At 44.3% G+C, this 21,153-nt stretch overlaps 1 protein-coding gene across 1 annotated transcript; it reads right to left on the bottom strand.

Annotated features, from left to right (window-relative positions):
- Positions 1-437: 437 nt before the first annotated feature.
- On the bottom strand, positions 438-6,946 carry LOC139382961 (BLOC-1-related complex subunit 5-like). Its single transcript, XM_071127242.1, has 5 exons — positions 6,746-6,946; positions 6,524-6,624; positions 1,917-2,060; positions 1,577-1,734; positions 438-1,335 (listed from the first exon to the last, which is right to left on the bottom strand). The coding sequence occupies exons 2-5, from the start codon at positions 6,579-6,581 to the stop codon at positions 1,102-1,104; spliced, it is 594 nt and encodes a 197-aa protein (XP_070983343.1). The 5' UTR covers positions 6,582-6,624; positions 6,746-6,946; the 3' UTR covers positions 438-1,101.
- Between the last annotated feature and the right edge of the window lie 14,207 nt (positions 6,947-21,153).

The raw sequence follows: 21,153 nt of genomic DNA, 5'->3' as shown, positions 1-21,153 counted from the left end.
TATTGACTCAAACCGGTGCGCCTGGCACCTATTACAATACCCCATCAAAGGCACTTTTTTGTCTTGCCCATTCACCCTCTGAATGACAAATACACAATCCATGTCTCAATTGTCTCAACGCTTAAAAATCCTTCTTTAACCTGTCTCCTCTCCTTCATCTATACTGATTGAAGTGGATTTAACAAGTGACAATCAATAAGGGATCATAGCTTTAACCTCGATTCACCTGGTCAGTCTAGGTCACAGAAAAAGCAGGTGTTCATTATGTTTTGTACACTAAATGTATATACTATGTTATAACACCAAATGGCAATATCCTATAACCAATCATCATATCCAAGGTGAGAGGGTCAGTATCTGAATATTTAACTGATTCTTTAAACGGAACATTATAAGAACCTTTATACAGTTCGCAAGAAATTGAAACGATTCAAAAATTTCTCAAGTATTAATTTATTTCCCAAATAAACATTTGCATTTGTTGTTATGTAAGCCATTTAAAATACTCAGAGAATCCAACATATTCAGTCACCTAACACTCAAAATAATTTAGCGTAATAAAAATGCCCCCCCCCCCCCCCCCCCCCCCCCCCCCCCAAAACAAAAATACTGCCAGTTGAAGCTCCAGGGGTTTATCTTCGGAGCTCATCTTTGACTAATATTACTTCTGGAGATTCAGTCATTTTTGGAAGTCATTTTGTCACCACACTCCTTGTGGTGTCTACAAAGTACCAGTAATCAAAGATCCAAGCAGGTTCCCTTCAGTGAATCATCATGTAAACTTCCTGTTTTACAGTCTTCCAATTCACTCAGCGACATGCAAACCCCTGATGTAGCTGTCCCAGAAACCCACTACATCTGGTGCATGGGGACGGGACTGCTTATGCTGAGTGGCTGAACTAAATGTCCAGGGCCGGTAAGTTGTGGATGTGAAGGGTTTAGGATGGATTGGGGAGCAAGCTGGGCAGAGTCTTCCCCCCCCCCCCTCTTCTGTTCAACATGAATGGTTCAATAAAGAGCTTTTAAAATGGCGGAGACAGTGAAGGCTAAACTAGAGGGCCATGACAGTAATTGTATCAGCATACCCAGGCAGAGCTATTTCTACATGGCTGCAACTTCCCCGTCCGGCCTCATGCTGAAGGGCTCCAGGCGTTCGCACTCCGGCAGCAGGTTGTTGAGCCTCTCCATCAGGGGGACGGTCTGGTCAATGCCCATCTGGATACGTCTCAGGATCATGGACATCTCGTTCACCTTCTGGATCTGCTCAGCGTACTTAGCATAGCGCTTCTGACGCTGCTGCATGATGCTGAACAACGTCTCCACAGACAGGTCCATCTGGGAGGGAGGGAGAGAAAGTGTGAGATCATTCTAACAACTTCACATTGTCTTTATTTCAATCGACGTAGCGTGGCTTCTTCCCCTCCCTTATCTATGCGCATATGAAACCCAAAGACAAATGAAAGAAGATGGAGGCCTATTGGGGAAGCTGTTTTCACCAGACTCCGGTCTGTCAGACTAGTGCAGATGAAGGAAAGGAGAGGTGCCTGCATGCACAGACAGGGGAGGTGATTTTAACCTCTTTGATCCTCTTGACCAGGGCGTTCTGGTCGAAGGCCACGGCCTCTGCACACTGGTGCAGGTGGTCCTGGTAGCGGATGCAGAGCTGCAGCACCTGGGCAGAGTCCAGCCTCTCTAGACACAAACTGCTGGGGGACATCTGTCCGCTCAGCACACCTAGAGACATGGACAGACTGACCCTCAAAGCATAATCTATGATCACTCTTTCTGTCAACTTCATGGTCATATAGGAATGTCTAGGCCTATCCATAATTGTACACATTCTCATATGGAACATTATTACAATACTGTAGAGACAGAGGACAGGTCTAGATCTTGATTAGAGGCCCTTAGCTTACCTTTCAACAAGGGCTGAAAAGTGGGGATTTCCTGAAGCTTGATGACATCAGGGTCATTTTGGATGTTGCGCAATGACTGTGTCCCCTGAGCCACCACCACAATGTCGTCCATTTTAGCCTTCTGCTTCGCTGGAGAGGGCACCACTGCGACGACAAAGCATTTCAATACATTTTTCCATCAATTAGTAATTGTTTTTGTGTTGAAAGATAGCTAACCGCTAGAGAGGCTCCTAAAAAAATGACATGAGACTATGGGCCCTGGTCGGCAATTATAAAAGGTGGCCAAGAAGGCTACTGTGCCTATTTGATCATAATGTAGGCTTACCAGAGAGGACTACCATCAAAAATAATTGTGAAAACATTTTAACATGGAAATAGTTGTTCTATCATTCAAATCAAATGTTTCACCTTACAGTGAAATGCTTACTTACGGGCCCCTAACCAACAATGCAGTTTAAAAAGTATGGATAAGAATTAGAAATAAAAGTAACAAGTAATTAAAGAACAGCAGTAAAATAACATTAGCGAGACTATATACAGGGGGGGTACCGGTACAGAGTCAATGTGCGGGGGTACCGGTTAGTTGAGGTAATATGTACATGTATGTAGAATTATTAAAGTGACTATGCATAGATGACAACAACAGAGAGTAGCAGCGGTGTAAAAGAGAGGGGGCAATGCAAATAGTCTGGGTAGTCATTTGATTAGATGTCCAGGAGTCTTATGGCTTTGGGGTAGAAGCTGTTTAGAAGCCTCTTGGACCTAAACTTGGCGCTCTGGTACCGCTTGCCGTGCGGTAGCAGAGAAAACAGTCTATGACTAGGGTGGCTGGAGTCTTTGACAATTTTTAGGGCCTTCCTCTGACACTGCCTGGTATAGAGTTCCTGGATGGCAGGAAGCTTGGTCCCAGTGATGTATTGCCAAGCAGTTGCCATACCAGGCAGTGATGCAACCAGTCAGGATGCTCTCGATGGTGCAGCTATAGAACCTTTTGAGGATCTGAGGACCCATTCAGCCTACAGTAGCAACCAATGTGTGGTGTTTAATGTAGGCCTACATTCTATAGCACTTTTGGAGAAGAACAAAACATGCAGGGCTTGACATTAACCTGTTTATCCACGTGTCCTTCAGATAAGGAGGTGACTGAAAATGTTGTGTTTGACGCAAGAAACCACTTTACAAAATAAAATGCATTATTATCCCGATACCATTATTACTGGTAATCTGACAAATTATGCTACCCTCTGTCTATCTGCTACTTAGCTTATTATAGCCGGGCTCAAAATACAACACTGCCCCTTTAAGACAAAGAGATGTAGCTCTAGCTTTGATCTCAAAACAAGTGCATCTACTAACAACAACGGCTGTTGTGGTGCCCGTATTACCGCCACACTGGCGGTCACGAGACATGAAGGCAGTCAAATTCCACATGACCGTTTAGTACGGTAACGGTAACTAGGCTTCTGCAAGCGCTGATGCTGCTGATCATTAGTAGCCTACTAAACTTGCTAACTGCCTGGTACTCAGCACTAGCACTCAGTAGCCTAGGGGTTAAAGCATTGGGCCAGTAACCAAAAGGTTGCTGGATCAAGTCCCCAAGTTGACAAGGTAAAAATATGTTGCCTGCCCCTGAGCAAGGCAGTTAACCCACTCTTCCCCGGGCGCCAAAGACGTGGATGTCGATTAAGGCAGCCCTCCGCAACTCTCTTGATTCAGAGGGGTTGGGTTAAATGCAGAAGACACATTTCAGTTGAATGCATTCAGTTGTACAACTGACTAGGTATCCCCTTTCCCTATACAACTGACTAGGTATCCCCCCTTCCCTATACAACTGACTAGGTATCCCCCTTTCCCTATACAACTGACTAGGTATCCCCCTTTCCCTATACAACTGACTAGGTATCCCCCTTTCCCTATACAACTGACTAGGTATCCCCCTTTCCCTATACAACTGACTAGGTGTCCCCCTTTCCCTATGCAACTGACTAGGTATCCCCCTTTCCCTATACAACTGACTAGGTATCCCCCTTTCCCACTCTTGTCCCTTTAAATCACTCTGACATAAAATGATAAAAAGACGATTTATTATCACTTGTGAATGATGCCCAGCATAAGAAACAATGCCTTTTTGTTTGCAACTTTTTAGAATCATAGTCGCACACCTCATGTGGCCTAGCCCATAGGCCTATATTTGTTAATCAAGTTTGTATCACAACTAAAAGTGGCCAAATAACTTCTTAAAATTAAGCACATTAATCCGCTTTACAAGGGGTGTAGAGCCTAACTGGCATATAAGGAGCACGTGAGTTTCACGTTTGGAGAAGATCATTTTCACCCTAAAAATGCACCTTTTATAATAAAAGCATTACATGCACAATTGCATTTGCGGTCACTTTTGATAATGGTGTTTTCCACTAATGGAACATTCGGGCTTATAGCCTACCACCATGAGTGCATTGCTGAGCTTATAATGTGAATAAATAGCCTAACAGTTTATCAACATTTTAAGTTAAATATTCTGATCTGTTGCGTCAGCCACATTGGGAAAAAACGTTTTTTTGATGCTAGTGGTTGTATTAATTTGGGATCTATCGCATCCCACAACTGTCCCAGACTATGTTTGGAATATTTATTTCTCGCACAGAATAGGTGGACTTTTGTACTATGGGGGATAGTAGATTGACATAGGCTAGTGCTTTTGCTGTTCGTTAGGCCTACTCATCTTGTAGGCTGACGAAAAGTAAATGTGGACAGTTCTTCCAATATCTTCAAGATGCGCCTCGGAATTGGATAAGGACGAGCGCAGTTGCGTCCCTGATGTGCCCGTCTTCACTTATAGCCTGTGAGAAAGACCTGATCAGGTGACGGAGAGTCATGTGAGTGAGAGCAGCTTTGGATTGCGCAGTACACTCAGGGAGAAGGGCACAACGCAGCACTCAGGGCCGCAAAAAGCATGTATTTTTTAGGGTGCATTAAGGCCCCAAAGGGGATGCTGCTGTGAAATTCGAGCCATTATCAAGTACTTGTCAAATTGTGAATGAGAGACTATTGAAGTGTGTACAGCCTGCGCAAAAAACAAAGCAGAGCTCATGCCTTTCAAGCAACTTTTTTCAAATCATCATTAGTCACATCATGCAACCTTACAATGTATTAAATTAAAGCATATAGCCCAACATTTGTAGAACAACTAAAGTTAAATTAATAACTCTAAAATGAATAACTATTTTCTGCTAAATGAACTAGTGTAGCCCACATCCACTTGGGCATCAGGACAACTCAGAATATGCTATTGTAACGGATGTGAAACGGCTAGCTTAGTTAGCGGTGGTGCGCGCTAAATAGCGTTTCAATCGGTGACGTCACTTGCTCTGAGACCTTGAAGTAGTGGTTCCCCTTGCTCTGCAAGGGCCGTGGCTTTTGTGGAGCGATGGACAACGATGCTTCGTGGGTGACTGTTGTTGATGTGTGCAGAGGGTCCCTGGTTCCCCCCGGGTATGGGCGAGGGGACGGTCTAAAGTTATTCTGTTACACTATTATTTTCTTCCGAAATAGACTACATTTTCTTCATACCGTGCTTCTTTAGACCTGTCTAAAATAAATAATGGATTTATTGTGATGGTATAGACTATATTACATGGATTTATTCAACTTTTTAAAATGGCTTGTAGGCTGTGTGTGGAAGCCTGGAGATACTAAATGTGTTTATGTTAATTAACGGTCAATTACCGTGAGAATGACAGTTATTTTCTTGACAATCACCAGCTGACGAAATTGTGACCACCACAGCCCTACTCACAACCACAGCTGTAAACACAATCCAGTTCAAAGTGAATGGCACAGATCCATATATTGTAATTGTCTATTTGCATATAGGCCTACTGCAGCTCTGATTTGTTATGCCACACCGGTCTGTGTAGAGTACAGGCTGAGTTGTGGGCACAATAGAATCCTTCTCTGATGTGTTCTGCCTACAACAAAATATCTTGCATAGTTCGTTTTGATTCAGTATGTTGCATTGAAAGTGGCTAATATTGGATTGATTCAATCACAATTCCGACAATAAAAGGAAACATTGACAGTGTTAACAGGGAAAACTCTAGAAAATTGAGTGAAGTTCAATCTTGTGCTTCTCTCAGTGGGCTGATAGAAAAAAAGAATGTCAAGTACACATTTGAGTATCCTATGTGCAAGAGTTGAGGGAATAATATAGCGTTAGAACTTTGTGTGTCAACATCTCCTTCCTCCCAAAGTATGCACTTGTTCACCTCCTTTCACTGACTTGAAAGGAAATGGCTGGTATAAGGAATATGTTTTTGAGTTGTGGAAAGTAGGGAACGTGTACACTTCAGGAGAAATAACATTACTGTGACGCACACACAGACAACCAGTGGTGTAAAGTACTCAAGTAAAAATACTTCAAAGTAACGTTACTACTTAAGTCGTTTTTTAGCGATTGCATTTACTTTTGATTCTTAAGTATATTTCAAGTCAAATACTTTAAAACTTTTACTTAGGTAGTATTTTACTGGGTGACTTCCACTCGAGTCATTTTCTATTAAGGTATCTTTCCCAACACTGCAGACAACCTGCCGGTCCTCCCTTCTTACCCGAGGAACTGTAGTCGGTGTGTTTGTGCTCAGAATCACCGCTCTGCTCGGCCCCCATGGTGTCAGTTATGTTATGGCTTCAATTCACCACCTCAGGAGACCTACATCCAAACATAGATAAGTTCGTTTTCAAGCGAACGTTAGCTGTACCACGCAGACATTGGACTGATAAACAAGCCACGTTAGCTAAGTTGCTGTTAGCTAGCTTAGCACATCTCTTACCTTCGTTGTGTTTATCTTGTTCTGTTAGACCACGCCTGTTTTGATTTCTATTATATTTTTACCATCATGATAGTTTCATGATGTAGCAAACTATAATTAATGTAAGTAAATATGTTAACAAGCTGAAAGATATCGAACTAGCTAGCTACTTCCGTAAACACACAACCACCCCTCTTCTTCTTCTATGCTATCATTGCGGTCAGCAAACAATCGTTTAAGTGCATGCTGCCATCTACTGTGCTGGAATGTACGATCAATCATGATCAATTTTGTACTACCATGAAAATAAAATTAATATAAATCCCCACTACTACTAATGTAGTGATCACAATATAGTAGCCATATCTAGGAAAACCAAAGTTCCAAAGGCTGGGCCTATTATAGTGTATTCTGACTGAAATTATTGCAACACTTAACAAAGAGCTGCAGTTAGTTTCATCAATTTACACACAATACCCCATAACGACAAAGTGGAAACAGGTTTTTCGAATTTTTGGCGAAATATATATATATATATTATATATTATTCAGACCCTTTGCTATGAGACTCGAAATTGAGCTCAGGTGCATCCCGTTTCCATTGATCATCCTTGAGATGTTTCTTCAACTTGATTGGATTCCACCTGTGATAAATTAAATTGATTAGACATGATTTGGAAAGGCACACACCTATCTATATAAAGGTCCCACAGTTGACAGTGCATGTCAGAATAAAAACCAAGCCATGAAGTTGATGGAATTGTCCATAGAGACCTGAGACAGGATTGTGTTGAGGCACAGATCTGGGGAAGGGTACCAACAACTGCAGTATTGAAGGTCCCCAAGAACACAGTGGCCTCCATAATTCTTAAATGGAAGAAGATTGGAACCATCAAGACTCTTCCTAGAGCTGGATGCCCAGCCAAACTGAGCAATCGTGGGAGGAGGGCCTTGGTCAGGGAGGCGATGCTCCCCATCCAACCTGACAAAGCTTGAGAGGATCTGCAGAGAAGAATGGGAGGGAGAAACTTCCCAAATACAGGTGTGCCAAGCTTTTAGTGTTATACCCAAGAAGACTCAAGACTGTAATTGCTACCAAAGGTGCTTCAACAAAGTACTGAGTAAAGGGTCTGACTACTTATGTTAATGTGATATTTCAGTTTTACATTTTTAATACATTTGAAAAAAAATGATTTAATAAAGTTAGAATAAGGCTGTAATGTAACAAAATGTGGGAAAAAAATCAAGGGGTCTAAATACTTGCCGAATGCACTGTTATGCACTGTATGTAAATGTATGTGGGTTTTTAGTGGGAGTGTCAATGTAGTGTGAGTGTGTATATCACAGGAGGCTGCTGAGGGGTGGACAGCTAATAATAATAATGTTTGGAATGGAGTGCCATTACTATGAGCCCGTCCTCCCAAATGAAGTGCCACCAGCCGCCGTCTAGTGAGTGTGCGTAGGGTCAGTGCAAGATAGTTTGGGTACCATTAATTTACTATTTAGCAGTGTAATGGCTTGGGGGTGGAAGCTGACTTGGATCCTGGTGGTCCGAGAGCCAATGCTCCGGTACTGTTTGCCGGACAGTAGCAGAGTGGACAGTCTATGGCTTGGGTGGCTGGAGTCTGGCATTTTTCTGGCCCTTCCTCTGACACCACCTGATATAGAGGTCCTGGATGGCAGGGAGATTGGCCCCAGTGATGTACTGAGCTGTCCGCAAGGGCGGTCAAGGGCGATGCATTTTCCATACCAAGCTGTGATGCAGCCAGTCAAGATACTCGTTGGTGCAGCTGTAGAACGTTTTGAAGATCCGAGGGCCCATGCCAAATCTTTTCAGCCTGAAGGGGAAGAGGCAGAGGCAATGGTGCATTGGAACACTGGGACGTGTTCAACGTGATCATTTTGTGGTCCATCTTATGGCTCAGCAACGGTTTCAGATGGAAGACCGACCACAATAAGCAACTCAGTAGATTTACTGAGTGAGAATGTTTCTGTTTTATTCTCACAAATACTAATCTGTGTTCATTAAATATTTAGTGTTAAATTAGCTATGAGACAATGAAATGAGAACAACAGTGACAATAACAACAATCTTTGAGAATCTTAAATTATAGGCCAGGCTATATAAATGTTTTCTGCAACATGTTATGCATACAATTTATGTACTAGATATTGTTCTTGTGATTATAATGAATATAAATAATTCAATATGATTGACAGCACAGGGGAGGGCCCTCCATCCATATTAAGATGAGGTAGAATGTGATCTGTAATGGAGTGAAGCTGGAGACTTCAATAACGGGTATACCTGCCTCTTCAAATTCATCACTGAAGGGGTAGTCTTTGTGCTTCAGCCCCCTATGGGAAACAAACAGGGGAGGACAGTCACACAGAGATACCAAAGATCAGTTGAGGCTTTAAAAACGGATGTATGATCACGTTTGACAGAGGTGATTGGCACTATAATTACATATGAGAGCAGAGGAAAGACTCTGAAGACTGTAGTTCCTGTTCAGTGATAACATGGTCCTTATGTCCTCTTTGCTCAGTTCAAAGTCAAACACCTGGAATGAAAACCAACATCTACAGTCTTTGAAAACAGAGGGAAAACTGCATCCACATTGAAAAAAAGTTCCAGAACATTACTGTAAACATCATCTTTCATGTCTTTGCATCCTCTCACAATGGGCGAGTTCCTTTTGCATCATCCTGTGCCGTGGGTAGGTGGAGATTTCACTTCAGGACCAATGGAATGGTCTTAAATGCACAAACTCCACCCAACCGGGCACCAGGCGACGCAAAACGAACTCGCCCAATCATTCTAATGTACCTGGAGGTTGGGTCTTGAAATAAACAGGGGTTGTCTGGTTTGACCCTAATATAAGAACATCAGATCAGACAGTTACCGTAGAAACTTACGAATATTGTGTGTGTGTGTGTGTGTGTGCAACATTTCCCTCCATGTGTCTGTACTGTGTCTATCCGTGTGTTGTTTACCATGGCCTGGTAGGTAACCCCAGGGGGCTGTATGCTGTGACAGTGATGCCTTGGGAGTGACAATAGTTGATCAGCTTTTGCTGGGACAGATATGGGTGGCACTCAATCTGGTCAGAGCAGACAGGGTGTAACGATGTGCACTGAGAGTCGGGAAGCAAGTTCAGGGAGTGAGTGATGTAATCAAAAAACGAAACAACAACTCACAACCATGAAACTGAAACAGAAACAATGACGCCTCAGGAAGGAACCAAAGTGGGTGACATATATAGGGCAGGTAATCAAGAAGGTGATGGAGTCCAGGTGAGTGTCATAATGCGCTGATGCGCGTAACGATGGTGACAGGTGTAACTCCCATATTAACCTGGGAGAGGCGAAGGTCGAGAGCCATGCGTCCTTACGAAACACAACCCTGCCAAACCGCACTGCTTCTTGAAACACTGCTCGCTTAAGCCGGAAGCCAGCGCTTCCGCAATGGCCAAACCCTCCCCTAACCTGGACGACGCTGGGCCAATTGTGCGCCGCCTCATGGGGTTCTCGAATTTCAGGCGACAGAGCCAGAGATCGAACCCGGGTCTGTAGTGACGCTGCGCCACTCGGGAGGCAGCCTACTACATAAGTTATAGTATGGTTACATGCACACACTAATGCGATTATTGTGGATAATCAGATTAATATAATAGATGGATTGAAAAGTTTACATTCTTTGCAAGGAGACATATTTCCCTAATAATCCTGAAACATCTGAAAATTAGGCTACTCTGATAAATGCAGAAAATCGCCAATCAAAATATAATTGTTCTACCACAGCAACCCTGTTATTTTTGGGAAGAATATTGGATTCTAAGTTTGTATGTGAAAACTAATTCTAAGGTGCATACATTCAGTTGTTCCGAACCCTCACTTCACTCCTGCTAAAGAGGGAGGCTTGCTTGGGTTGTTGCTAGCACATGCGTAGATCAAATACACAGCTGAAACGCTGATGGTGTTTACATGTCCTAGTAATTCGAAAGATTGCTCAGAAAACCAGGTGTTTTAATCGGTGTATGCTTACTTCGGTTTTGACCTTTCTGACAAGATAAGCAGCAGTGTTTACATGACTTTTGATTAATCTGCATACTGCCATAATCAGTTTAATATTGAATTATTGCTGTGCATGTAAACATACTCAATGACACTGTGATTAACTCTGAATACCTGTTATGCTCTAAAGATCACAAATGCAAAGTGCTATTTTGGGCTGGGAGAGAGGGCAAAGAGCACCTGGTTGTCGGCAGGTTTGTTCTTGAGGCCTGGCGTGTTCAGAATGGATTCAGTTCGATGGCTGTTGAAATTGGAGATTCCAATGGCTTTTACCAACCCTGCATCCACAAGCTCTTCCATGCCCCGAGAGGCGCTGAACAGACCGAACACCCAAATGGAAAAGGGTGTGAGTGATGATGTAAAAAATTTACCCAGAAAATGTCTTAATTTAACTTCCTGTCATTCTCACCTCCCAGGTATCCAGGAATCTGGTTTCCACGGCAACAGTGAATCCCTCGCTGTCCACGAGCTCATCCCTAATCTACAACAAAACAAGTAATGATTGAGTGATGATCCGTGCATATCACGCCCCCAACATTTCATCAAAGTGTGAAAATGTTTTTCTAAATTATGCATGACAAAAAGGGCTGAAGAAATTAAATAAAAATGAAATAAGTGTGAGCAAAATGCATTTGTAAAGGCAAGCCATGCACTATAAGCTTTAAATACAAGCATTTCATCAGAACAAAAATAATAAATAATTTATTCAGTTCAAGTGTTTATTACAATATTTTACGAGACAAGTGGTGAGGATATTTCAAATACATGTTGAAACAGTATGCATGTTAAGAAAACAGGGAGAGTTCACCTTCATTCCCATTGGTTTTCGTGGGTGAGGTCGAGGTCTAGATAGTCCACTTTAAGCTTACTCAAGGTATTCTGACAGGCTGCTCTAGCCAGAGACTTCTTATGGAAGGTACACCACAGCTGGTGGAGAGAGAAGCACAGGAATGGCAATCTGGATTGATTGGGGCTGCATCCACAACGGCCCAGGCCCCCCATATAAGCCACTACTTGTGGCCAGATCAGACAGTAGTGCACTATGGGTTATAGGGAATAGAGTGCCATTCGGTGACATAGCCTGGGAAACACTCTCAAGTAGGCTACATCACCTGAAAGATTCTATGGAATAACAGTATTCACAATTTGACAATCACTTCTATCAATTCTCACACACACAGTATGCTATGAATGAGTGTGACATTTGAGGCAGCACCTTGCTGACGACAAACAGCTCCTCTCTCTTTACAGTACCCTCCTGGATCATAGCCTGGATGCCCTTTCCCACCTCATTCTGGTAGAGGAAAGCCCCGTCAATGAGTCTGTAGCCAGCAGATGGAAGCCTTTACTCCCTCTCCTACTTTAGCTGGAGGAGACTAAGACACAGAAGGACTGGTAAAAAGCTCAGTTTGGGTGAAGTACATTTTTGATTCAATGCATAATTAAGGAGATTATCATCCATTACTTCCTATGATGACTGAGTTTACTGATGGAATTTGACCCCTATTTAACCTGCCAGTAAATATGTAAGCAAGTAAGTCCAAGGGGGTTTACACTGAAAAAGGAATGTATTCAAGCACAATGATTCATGATATTTAATTGCATGGTACACATACATCATTTTCATTGTATTAAAGTACATTAATAAGATCTCAATGTTGTTGAGAGATTCTGCATGTCATTGCATTTCCCATGTGGAAAGGTGAGTGGGCAAGGAAGCGCACAATGCTTTTTAGAGCGTTTAAAACATTGTATCAAGTATTTACATACTTGCAAACCTGTACATATCAAGGCACATTGTCATTGACATTACCGAGGTAAAGACAGATTCAGGTTGGATATTCAATGGATATTCATTCACCTGTAGTTTTCCTTACATCCACCAACAGCAGTTAGGGACCGTCAACATAGTGACAATCAAATGTTTCACATTTCAATAGCTCTTTAACCATTACTCCTAACACTTTCAAAATTGCGTCTATGTCACACCCTGACCATAGTTTGCTTTGTATGTTCTATGTTTTGTTTGGTCAGGGTGTGATCTGAGTGGGCATTCTATGTTGGATGTCTTGTTTGTCTGTTTCTGTGTTTGGGCCTGATATGGTTCTCAATCAGAGGCAGGTGTTAGTCATTGTCTCTGATTGGGAGCCATATTTAGGTAGCCTGTTTTGTGTTGGGTTTTGTGGGTGATTGTTCCTGTCTTTGTGTTGGTTACACAAGAAAGGGCTGTTTTCGTTTTTTCACGTTTCTTGTTTTTGTATATTGTTCATTTTATCATCTTCATTAAAGATGTATCCAAATAACCACGCTGCGTTTTGGTCCGCCTCTCCTTCAACAGAAGAAAGCCGTGACAGTCTAGCTAAGCCGATGGCATAGACACACTTTGCACACACTTTTCTTTTGTCGGTTTACATCTCACACTATTTTAAATTACTTATTTAAATTTCTGAAATTCAAAAGCACCTTGGTCATGTGACCCACACACCTCAAAAACGTTTAATAATGTACACTCAGTGGGCCTACACATTGTACACCCTTTTGTTTGTCCATTTGCATCTTATGAGATTTTACGATCATTTAAAAAAAAATGTAAATGTCAAAATCTCCTTAGTCTTACGACCTACAACCCTCAAACTGTTGTCAGAATATCCACTGAGTAGCCTTATATGTAGCACAACCTTTTGTTTGGCCATTTTAATCTCACACGATTTTACATTCATTTTCAATGTTTCTAATTTCAATAGCTCCTTGGACATGTGACCTACTGGACTCAAACAAGGTTCAGAATGTACACTCAGCGGGCCTACACATTGCACACCCTTTAGTTTGTCAATTTTCATCTCACATATTTTCACATACATTTTTCTAACTTTCTAATTTCAATAGTTCCTTAGCCATGTGACCTAATGACATTTGAAAGGTTTAGAATGTCCACCGAGTACCCTTCTATATTGCACATCCTTTAGTTTGTCTATTTTCATCTCACACGGTTTTCATTTCAATAGTTCCCTGGTCATGTGACCTACAACCCTCAAACTACTTTCAGAATATCCACTGACTAGCCTTATACATGGCACACCCTTTTGTTTGTCCATTTTCATCTCACACGATTTTACATTAATTGCCTGCTCTGCTCCCCTGAAGGACAGTGTCACTCACACACCTATTCACTTGGGCCTTCTCCCTGGGGCCTACCTGACCTCCAGACAGCCCCCCATTGACCTGGAGACCTCTGACTCCAGGCCTCCATGCCTACACTCCCTGCCCGCCTGCTTGCCCTCTCCCTGGGCTTGAGTGTATAGCTTACTCCCTGGAACTACAAACCTCCAGGCCTCCACACCTACTCTCCCTACCTGGTCAACACTCCTCTCAGTGGGCATCATTGCGTCTCGGCAGGGGCTCAGCCATCTCCATAACTTTGCCCACCAGGCAAACCTGGGGTACCCACACTTAAGCAATCCTCCTCGGACACGAAGACGTCTATATTCAAGCTGTCAGGGACCACGTGCATCTGGTAACCCAAAACAGGCTCTGTGCACCTGGTGACCCGCCCGCTTTTTTTCCACTCAGAGACTAAGTCCCCACTCAAACCTCCATGGCCCCGTGTCCGGACCCCCTGCTTGGACTTTGAGTTTCCCCCGCCTTGATAGAGGCCTCCTCGTGCACCTCGTGACCCTTTGACTTCCACAGCGAATCCCAACCTGACTCGCAGTCCCACCAGAGGATGAGCCCCGGCAGATGGCGACCACCACCTAGCCTCCTACCTGGTGGAGGAAGAGGAAGACGCCTTCCGTCCCCAACAAAAGCTTGGATCGAGGGCTGACTTTCAATAGATTGCAGCGAGTGAGCTGCTCTGCTACGTACGAAACCCTGACCCAGAATCTGGTCGTCTACAAGTGATTTAGCACCAGGTTCCCCACAAAATGCAGTGTGCATCAGGAGAGGGGCTGCAACTCATCCAGGTGCACCCCAACCCCGTCACAAACGGCTCTACTCATCTGCCAAAAGAGGCAGGTCATCTCAGGCCAACCGAAGATCCGTGGTGCTACGGTATTGTTACGTTTAGGGGGGATTCTGACATAGGCATTCAGTCATAATCCCACAGATGGTAGCTTCGCACCATTGGCTCCTCAGCCATGCACATACACCAAATGTGCTTGGGTGATTTGACTGCGACCACGACAGGTGGGTACGCTCCTTTGAATTTCATCAAGTTGATATTCAGTGATCCGTGCCCAGGACCTAGGCCTCTTCTGTCCGTTTTATGGGTCCGCAGCAAATCAATGGGCATGGACAGTACTACCCACATCAGATGTAGGCCTCCCTCCCCAGACAAGCTGGAGATACCTCTCCCCACTTTGTAGGGCATGATCCAGATCCATGCAATGCCCTATCAAAATGGGTTTAGTCTCCGCCTCGAGTCTAGTGAGCGTAGAGGATACCTCCCCACCTACAATGTGTGATGTCCCGCACTCAGGCAAGCCTGAGGCCTGGTAGTGTCAGCTAATGGTAAGTCATATGCCATCTCCACTACATGTTCCAAGGAGCGTGGAGGAGAGCTCCCACATAAAAGGGGTAGAGTCCCGCAACCAGGCGGACCTGAGACCTGGCAGTGTCCATAACCGCTAAGCATATTCCATCTCCATTTAGTGCTCCACTGTTAGCGGGTCCAGTCGAAGCCAGCGTTCGATTCAAACCTTTGCGGTTTAGAGTTAGCTAAATATACGGGAGACGCGTCTTTAAACGTTTCACCACAGCCGCTCTGTAGTACACTTTCATCAGCTATCTCCCAGGACTAAACTCCCCACTCCCAGCCAAAGCTGGGATGCGTTCGAGCCATCATTCTCTGATTGGCTTCTTGTCAAGGTCAGGATTCGTTTACAAGAGCCCCGCAGCAAATCATTGAGTCTGGTGGAACCGGCCTCACATTTTCATGTTTGACCAAACCCCATATTCCAGGACCGACTGCCGCCTTCCATTAATGATCAACAGCCGTCACCATCTGCAGGACTCTCTTTATCTGCTAGGTGCCGTCCGATGCGACCTGCCGGAGACCCAGCATGAACAGGGCCGGTGAGACCCTTAGGAGGGGAGATCCATGAGAAGGGGGCTAGCGCGCGTCCAGAGTCACCGCCAACTGACCCAACCACCCACCAGTCCGCCTTCGGCCCGCCGATGGACACCACCTCGACGAACTCCCACACGCAGGCCCTTGCGAGACCATGCAAGAGAGACCGCGAGATGGGCCGCACAGCGAACTTCCAATGGTGGCGAGAGGAGGGCGACGGAGCGACTGCTCCCCCAGACGCGGCTTGAGCCCCACTTCACACCCCAGCCCTTAGAGCCAATCCTTTTCCCGAAGTTACGGATCTGACTTTCCTTTACATACCTCTTACATACATAAGTTTACCTACATTGTTCTAACATGCCAGAGGCCGTTTACCATGGAGACCTGCTGCGCGAGATTTACACCCTATCCCAGGATTTTTACCCCGTTTTCTCCCCAATTTCGTGGTATCCAATTGTTTTAGTAGCTACTATCTTGTCTCATCGCTACAACTCCCGTTCGGCCCCGGGAGAGATGAAGGTTGAAAGTCATGCGTCCTCCGATACACAACCCAACCAAGCCACACTGCTTCTTAACACAGCGCGCATCCAACCCGGAAGCCAGCCACACCAATGTGTCGGAGGAAACACTGTGCACCTGGCAACCTTGGTTAGCGCGCATTGCGCCCGGCCCGCCACAGGAGTCGCTGGTGCACGATGAGACAAGGATATCCCTACCGGCCAACCCCTCCCTAACCCGGACGACGCTAGGCCAATTGTGCGTCGCCCCACGGACCTCCCGGTCGCGGCCGGTTACGACAGAGCCTGTGCGCGAACCCAGAGTCTTTGGTGGCACAGCTGGCGCTGCAGTACAGCGCCCTTAACCACTGCGCCACCCGGGAGGCTATCCCAGGATTTTCAAGGGCCAGCAAGAGCTCACAGGAAGCCGCTGGAACGAAGACGCTTTCCAGGGCTTGTGCGCCCTGCCCTTCACAAGGAAAAGAGAACTCTCCCCGGAAGCTTCCCTCAAGTCCTTAGGAAACTGTGCAGTACTTCGTTTTTTATGTATTATTTCTTACATTGTTAATAATTCAGAAAACCTTAAGTGTTATTACATACAGCCGCGAAGAACTATTGGATATCAGAGAGACATCAACTTACCAGGATAACCAGCACTACGACCAAGAATACGACTTTCCCAAAGTCAATCCTTCGGAGAGGGTGCCGGAGCGGTTTTCTAGTGGGGCTAGTCCCTAGTTAACAGAGTCGACAAAATTAGGGCAAGAGTTTCCAAAGAGATATTTGGGATTGTAACATACTCTGTTTCACAGAGACATGGCTAGCTGGGGACATGCTGTCGGAATCTGTACAGCCAACGGGATTTTCAGTGCATCGCGCCAACAGTAACAAACATCTCTCTAGTAAGAAGAACATACAAGAACTCAAGTCCTTTTGTTCACCTGACCTAGAATTCCACACAATCAAATGCCGACCGTATTATCTCCCAAGAGAACTCTCCTCGGCTTTTGTCACAGCCATGTATATTCCCCCGCAAGCGGATACCAAGACAGCCATCGAGGAACTTCACTGCAATCTGGAAACCATATATCATGAGGCTGAATTTATTGTAGCTGGGGATTTTAACAAAGCTAATCTGAGGACAAGGCTACCTTCTATCAGTATATTGATTGCAGGATCGTCAAAGACGGTACAGTATGAAACTCTCTGGGATGACTTCACTAGTTACCACCACCACAAAGTGATAAACACGCCTATTTATACAATTTATCTTCTCAGCGATATGACGTAGATGCAGAAAGTAAACAGCATAGTGGGTACAATTTTCACAACAACTAAGAGCGTTGAAGTGTGAGCCTCACACTTCATCTGCTGTTTTGGTGCTCTGGCTACCACGTTGTGAACAGGTTGAAGCGAACCCATGCACATGCGCAGATATTGTGTGTGATTGTGTGAGAGCAAAAGTCTTGCATCTTGCTCATCTCAATATCTCCAGTGCTGCTTGGGGCAACCTGATTTTGCTAAGTCCATGGCAGCAGCCCAAACGCAAAGTAGACAGCCCTCGGCCCTAAACCCTCAGTACTCAAATTATGTTAGACATCATCTCATCCAAGTGTACCTTAAATGTCCTTTGCCCAAGCGAGGGAGAGTGATGATCGGATGCAACGTCCTTGATGGAAATCTTGAAGTTGAGCTTAAAAAACACCAACCTAAAGCTATTAATGTAGCAAGCTAACGTAGCTAGCTAGCATTTTGTCAGGTAGATAGCTAGAGTTACAATACTTAGCTGGCTAGCTAATTTTATAGCTATTTTATTCCAATACATTTCAGAATTCCCCAAAATATGTTTATGAAGCTAGCTACGTTTTATAGGCTCCTCACTACGAGACTAAGCCAATTTGAGAAGCACTCCAATTTGCCAACGCTAAAATAAATGTCATCTATATATTTGTTTTGCAAGCCAGTATCATAATTGTGTCTCACATGCCGAATATGCTGCCATGTTGATAAAATTTGACAATTCGCGGCAACCGGAGTTTGACACGTGACTACAGTTTGCATTGAATTGTGGGTCATATCAGCCCCACAAGTAATCAAAGTTCTTCACTCGCTCCCTCGAGCTAAATTGAGGGCCGGGGGGATAATGTTTGTGAATTGGACCTACACTTAAGATGGCAATCATACTGCATCCTGTTTCAAGAGAGAGGTATTGAGCTCATGGGTTCCGGAGTTCTTCTGCAAAAAGATAGAATTAGAGTTGGATAAATGTAGATCAACTTGAATATTTTTGCAAGGACTTATAGAGGATACTAACCTCAACATCAAAACCTTCAATCCAAATCAAAATTCCATAGCTAAAAGCGTGATTTTGGACAAAAATACCTAAATGTACTAATACTAGTAAGGACTATCAAGAAAAAACTTCTAACAAACCTGCAGAAGAAACACAGTGGAACCTGTAAATACTATCCAACACAAAACTGAGTGAGTAATGTTAAGTCTGAACCTACACTACTTCTGAAGCCAAAAAGTAAAATACAGTCATCTCTAGGTAATTTTGTTATATAAAGCTTAATAAATAAGGCTACTAAGCTACCAAACTGCTAGGACAGAACTGACCTGGCTGCAACGTCAATTAGCACTGAAGTGTGAAGTGAGAAGTGTGAAAACTCTTGAGCCTAACAATGGCAGGAGAGTTTCATAGCCCCACCCAAATGCAGAGGCCTTTGAAGCCCCAATGGCTTATCCCTGTGCAGAGGTCATTACAATACAGTACCCCATGGATATTGAAAATAACATTGCACGGAATAAGTACAAAAATAAGCTCCTCAAGGACAATCCAGCTATTTGCTGATGGCAACAAAGAGGGGAACATAAGCAACTTCATTTTCCACACAGACCATCCCCTGGCATAGCACAGTGCTATGAGAGCACACTACACCTATGTCAAGAGAGAGGATTTTGGCCCAGGGCGGAAACTCAGAATACTAGACATTGAGGAAATTGAAACATCCTCTATAAATGTGTACAAATCTGGGACAGTAATGGTGCAGGGAATCCTCATGCAGTTCCAGCGGAACTTCTACTGGATCAAAGAGAGAGCACAGCAGGAGAAGCTCTCTCTCTGTGACGACTCCCCATCCTGAGTGAGTCTGATCACACCTCTTCAAACTGTCCTGCAGACGAGGATAGTCTGATCACACCTCTTCAAACTGTCCTGCAGACGAGGATAGTCTGATCACACCTCTTCAAACTGTCCTGCAGACGAGGATAGTCTGATCACACCTCTTCAAACTGTCCTGCAGACGAGGATAGTCTGATCACACCTCTTCAAACTGTCCTGCAGACGAAGGATAGTCTGATCACACCTCTTCAAACTGTTCTGCAGACGAGGATAGTCACCCCCCCCCCAGCACTGAACACATCCAGCTTCCACAACTGCACTGCTCCTCCATCATTGAGAGGGATAAATTCACAGAGCTGGAGAGAGACATGGTGGAGCTCAGAGAACAAGTCCACACAATCCAGACAGGACAAACCCATAAAACAGACCAGCACAACGGGGGGGGGCTGGAGGGGGCTGGAGATGGACGGCTGTCTGAGAGAACTCAAATCAAATCAGTATATTTGTCACGTGAGCCGAATACAACAGTGAAATGTTTACTTACAAGCCCTAACCAACAGTGATATTTTTTTAAGGGTATTAGGTAAACAATAGATAAGTAAAGAAAGAAAAAAAAACAGTGAAAATAACAGTAGCGAGGCTATATACAGGTGGTACCAGTATAGAGTCAATGTGCGGGGGCACCGGTTAGTCTGGCTAATTGAGGTAATAAGTACATGAATGTATGGTTGAAGTGACTATGCATAAATGATAAACAGAGAGTAGCAGCAGCATAAAAGAGGGGGTTGTTGGGTGGTGGGACACAATGCAAATAGTTTGGGTAGCCATTTGATTACCTGTTCAGGAGTCTTATGGCTTCGGGGTAAAAGCTGTTGAGAAGCGTTTTGGTCCTAGACTTGGCGCTCTGGTACTGCTTGCCGTGCGGTAGCAGAGAGAACAGCCTATGACTGGGGTGGCTGGGGTCTTTGACAATTTTAGGGCCTTTCTCTGACACCACCTGGTGTAGAGGTCCTGGATGGCAGGAAGCTTAGCCCCAGTGATGTACTGGGCCGTACGCACTACCCTCTGTAGTGCCTTGGGGTCAGAGGCCGAGCAGTTTCCGGCAGTGATGCAAAATTCAGAAAAGAGAAGTTAAATTCTACAACCACATAACAGGAAATGATTCTCAAACCTTCCATAACACAATCCTTACCTACAGAGAAATTACCAAGCTGGTCCTGGGGCTCTGTTCACAAACACAAACAGACCCCACAGAGCCCCAGGACAGCAACACAATTAGACCCAACCAAATGATAAAAAAAGTTACAATATACAAAAAAACAGAGCTAACTACAATGCTATTTGGCATTGTCTCCCTCAATACGTGTGATGGCTACTACTATAGATTTCAGGAGTTTCAGGCTGCTTACCATTCTCTCCCAAAATATATCATCCAGGAGGATCCTCTTGATGGGGCTGTCCATAACGGCAGACTGTGATATGGCCATTTCTTGGAGAGACTCCTTCCTCTCCAGGAGACTGTCAAACATGATGACACCACCCCAATGGGTGTTGCTGGGCTCAATGTGGTGCACTTATTCTTCTCACTTTGCTTGGTGAGGTAGTTTGCTGCAATAACTTGATGGCCCATCACATACCTAACCATGTATTTGACTCTCTTGTA

The sequence above is a fragment of the Oncorhynchus clarkii genome, chromosome 2, assembly GCF_045791955.1.
Source record: "Oncorhynchus clarkii lewisi isolate Uvic-CL-2024 chromosome 2, UVic_Ocla_1.0, whole genome shotgun sequence".
NCBI lineage: Eukaryota > Metazoa > Chordata > Actinopteri > Salmoniformes > Salmonidae > Oncorhynchus > Oncorhynchus clarkii.
This window is presented reverse-complemented; position numbering and strand designations above follow the sequence as displayed.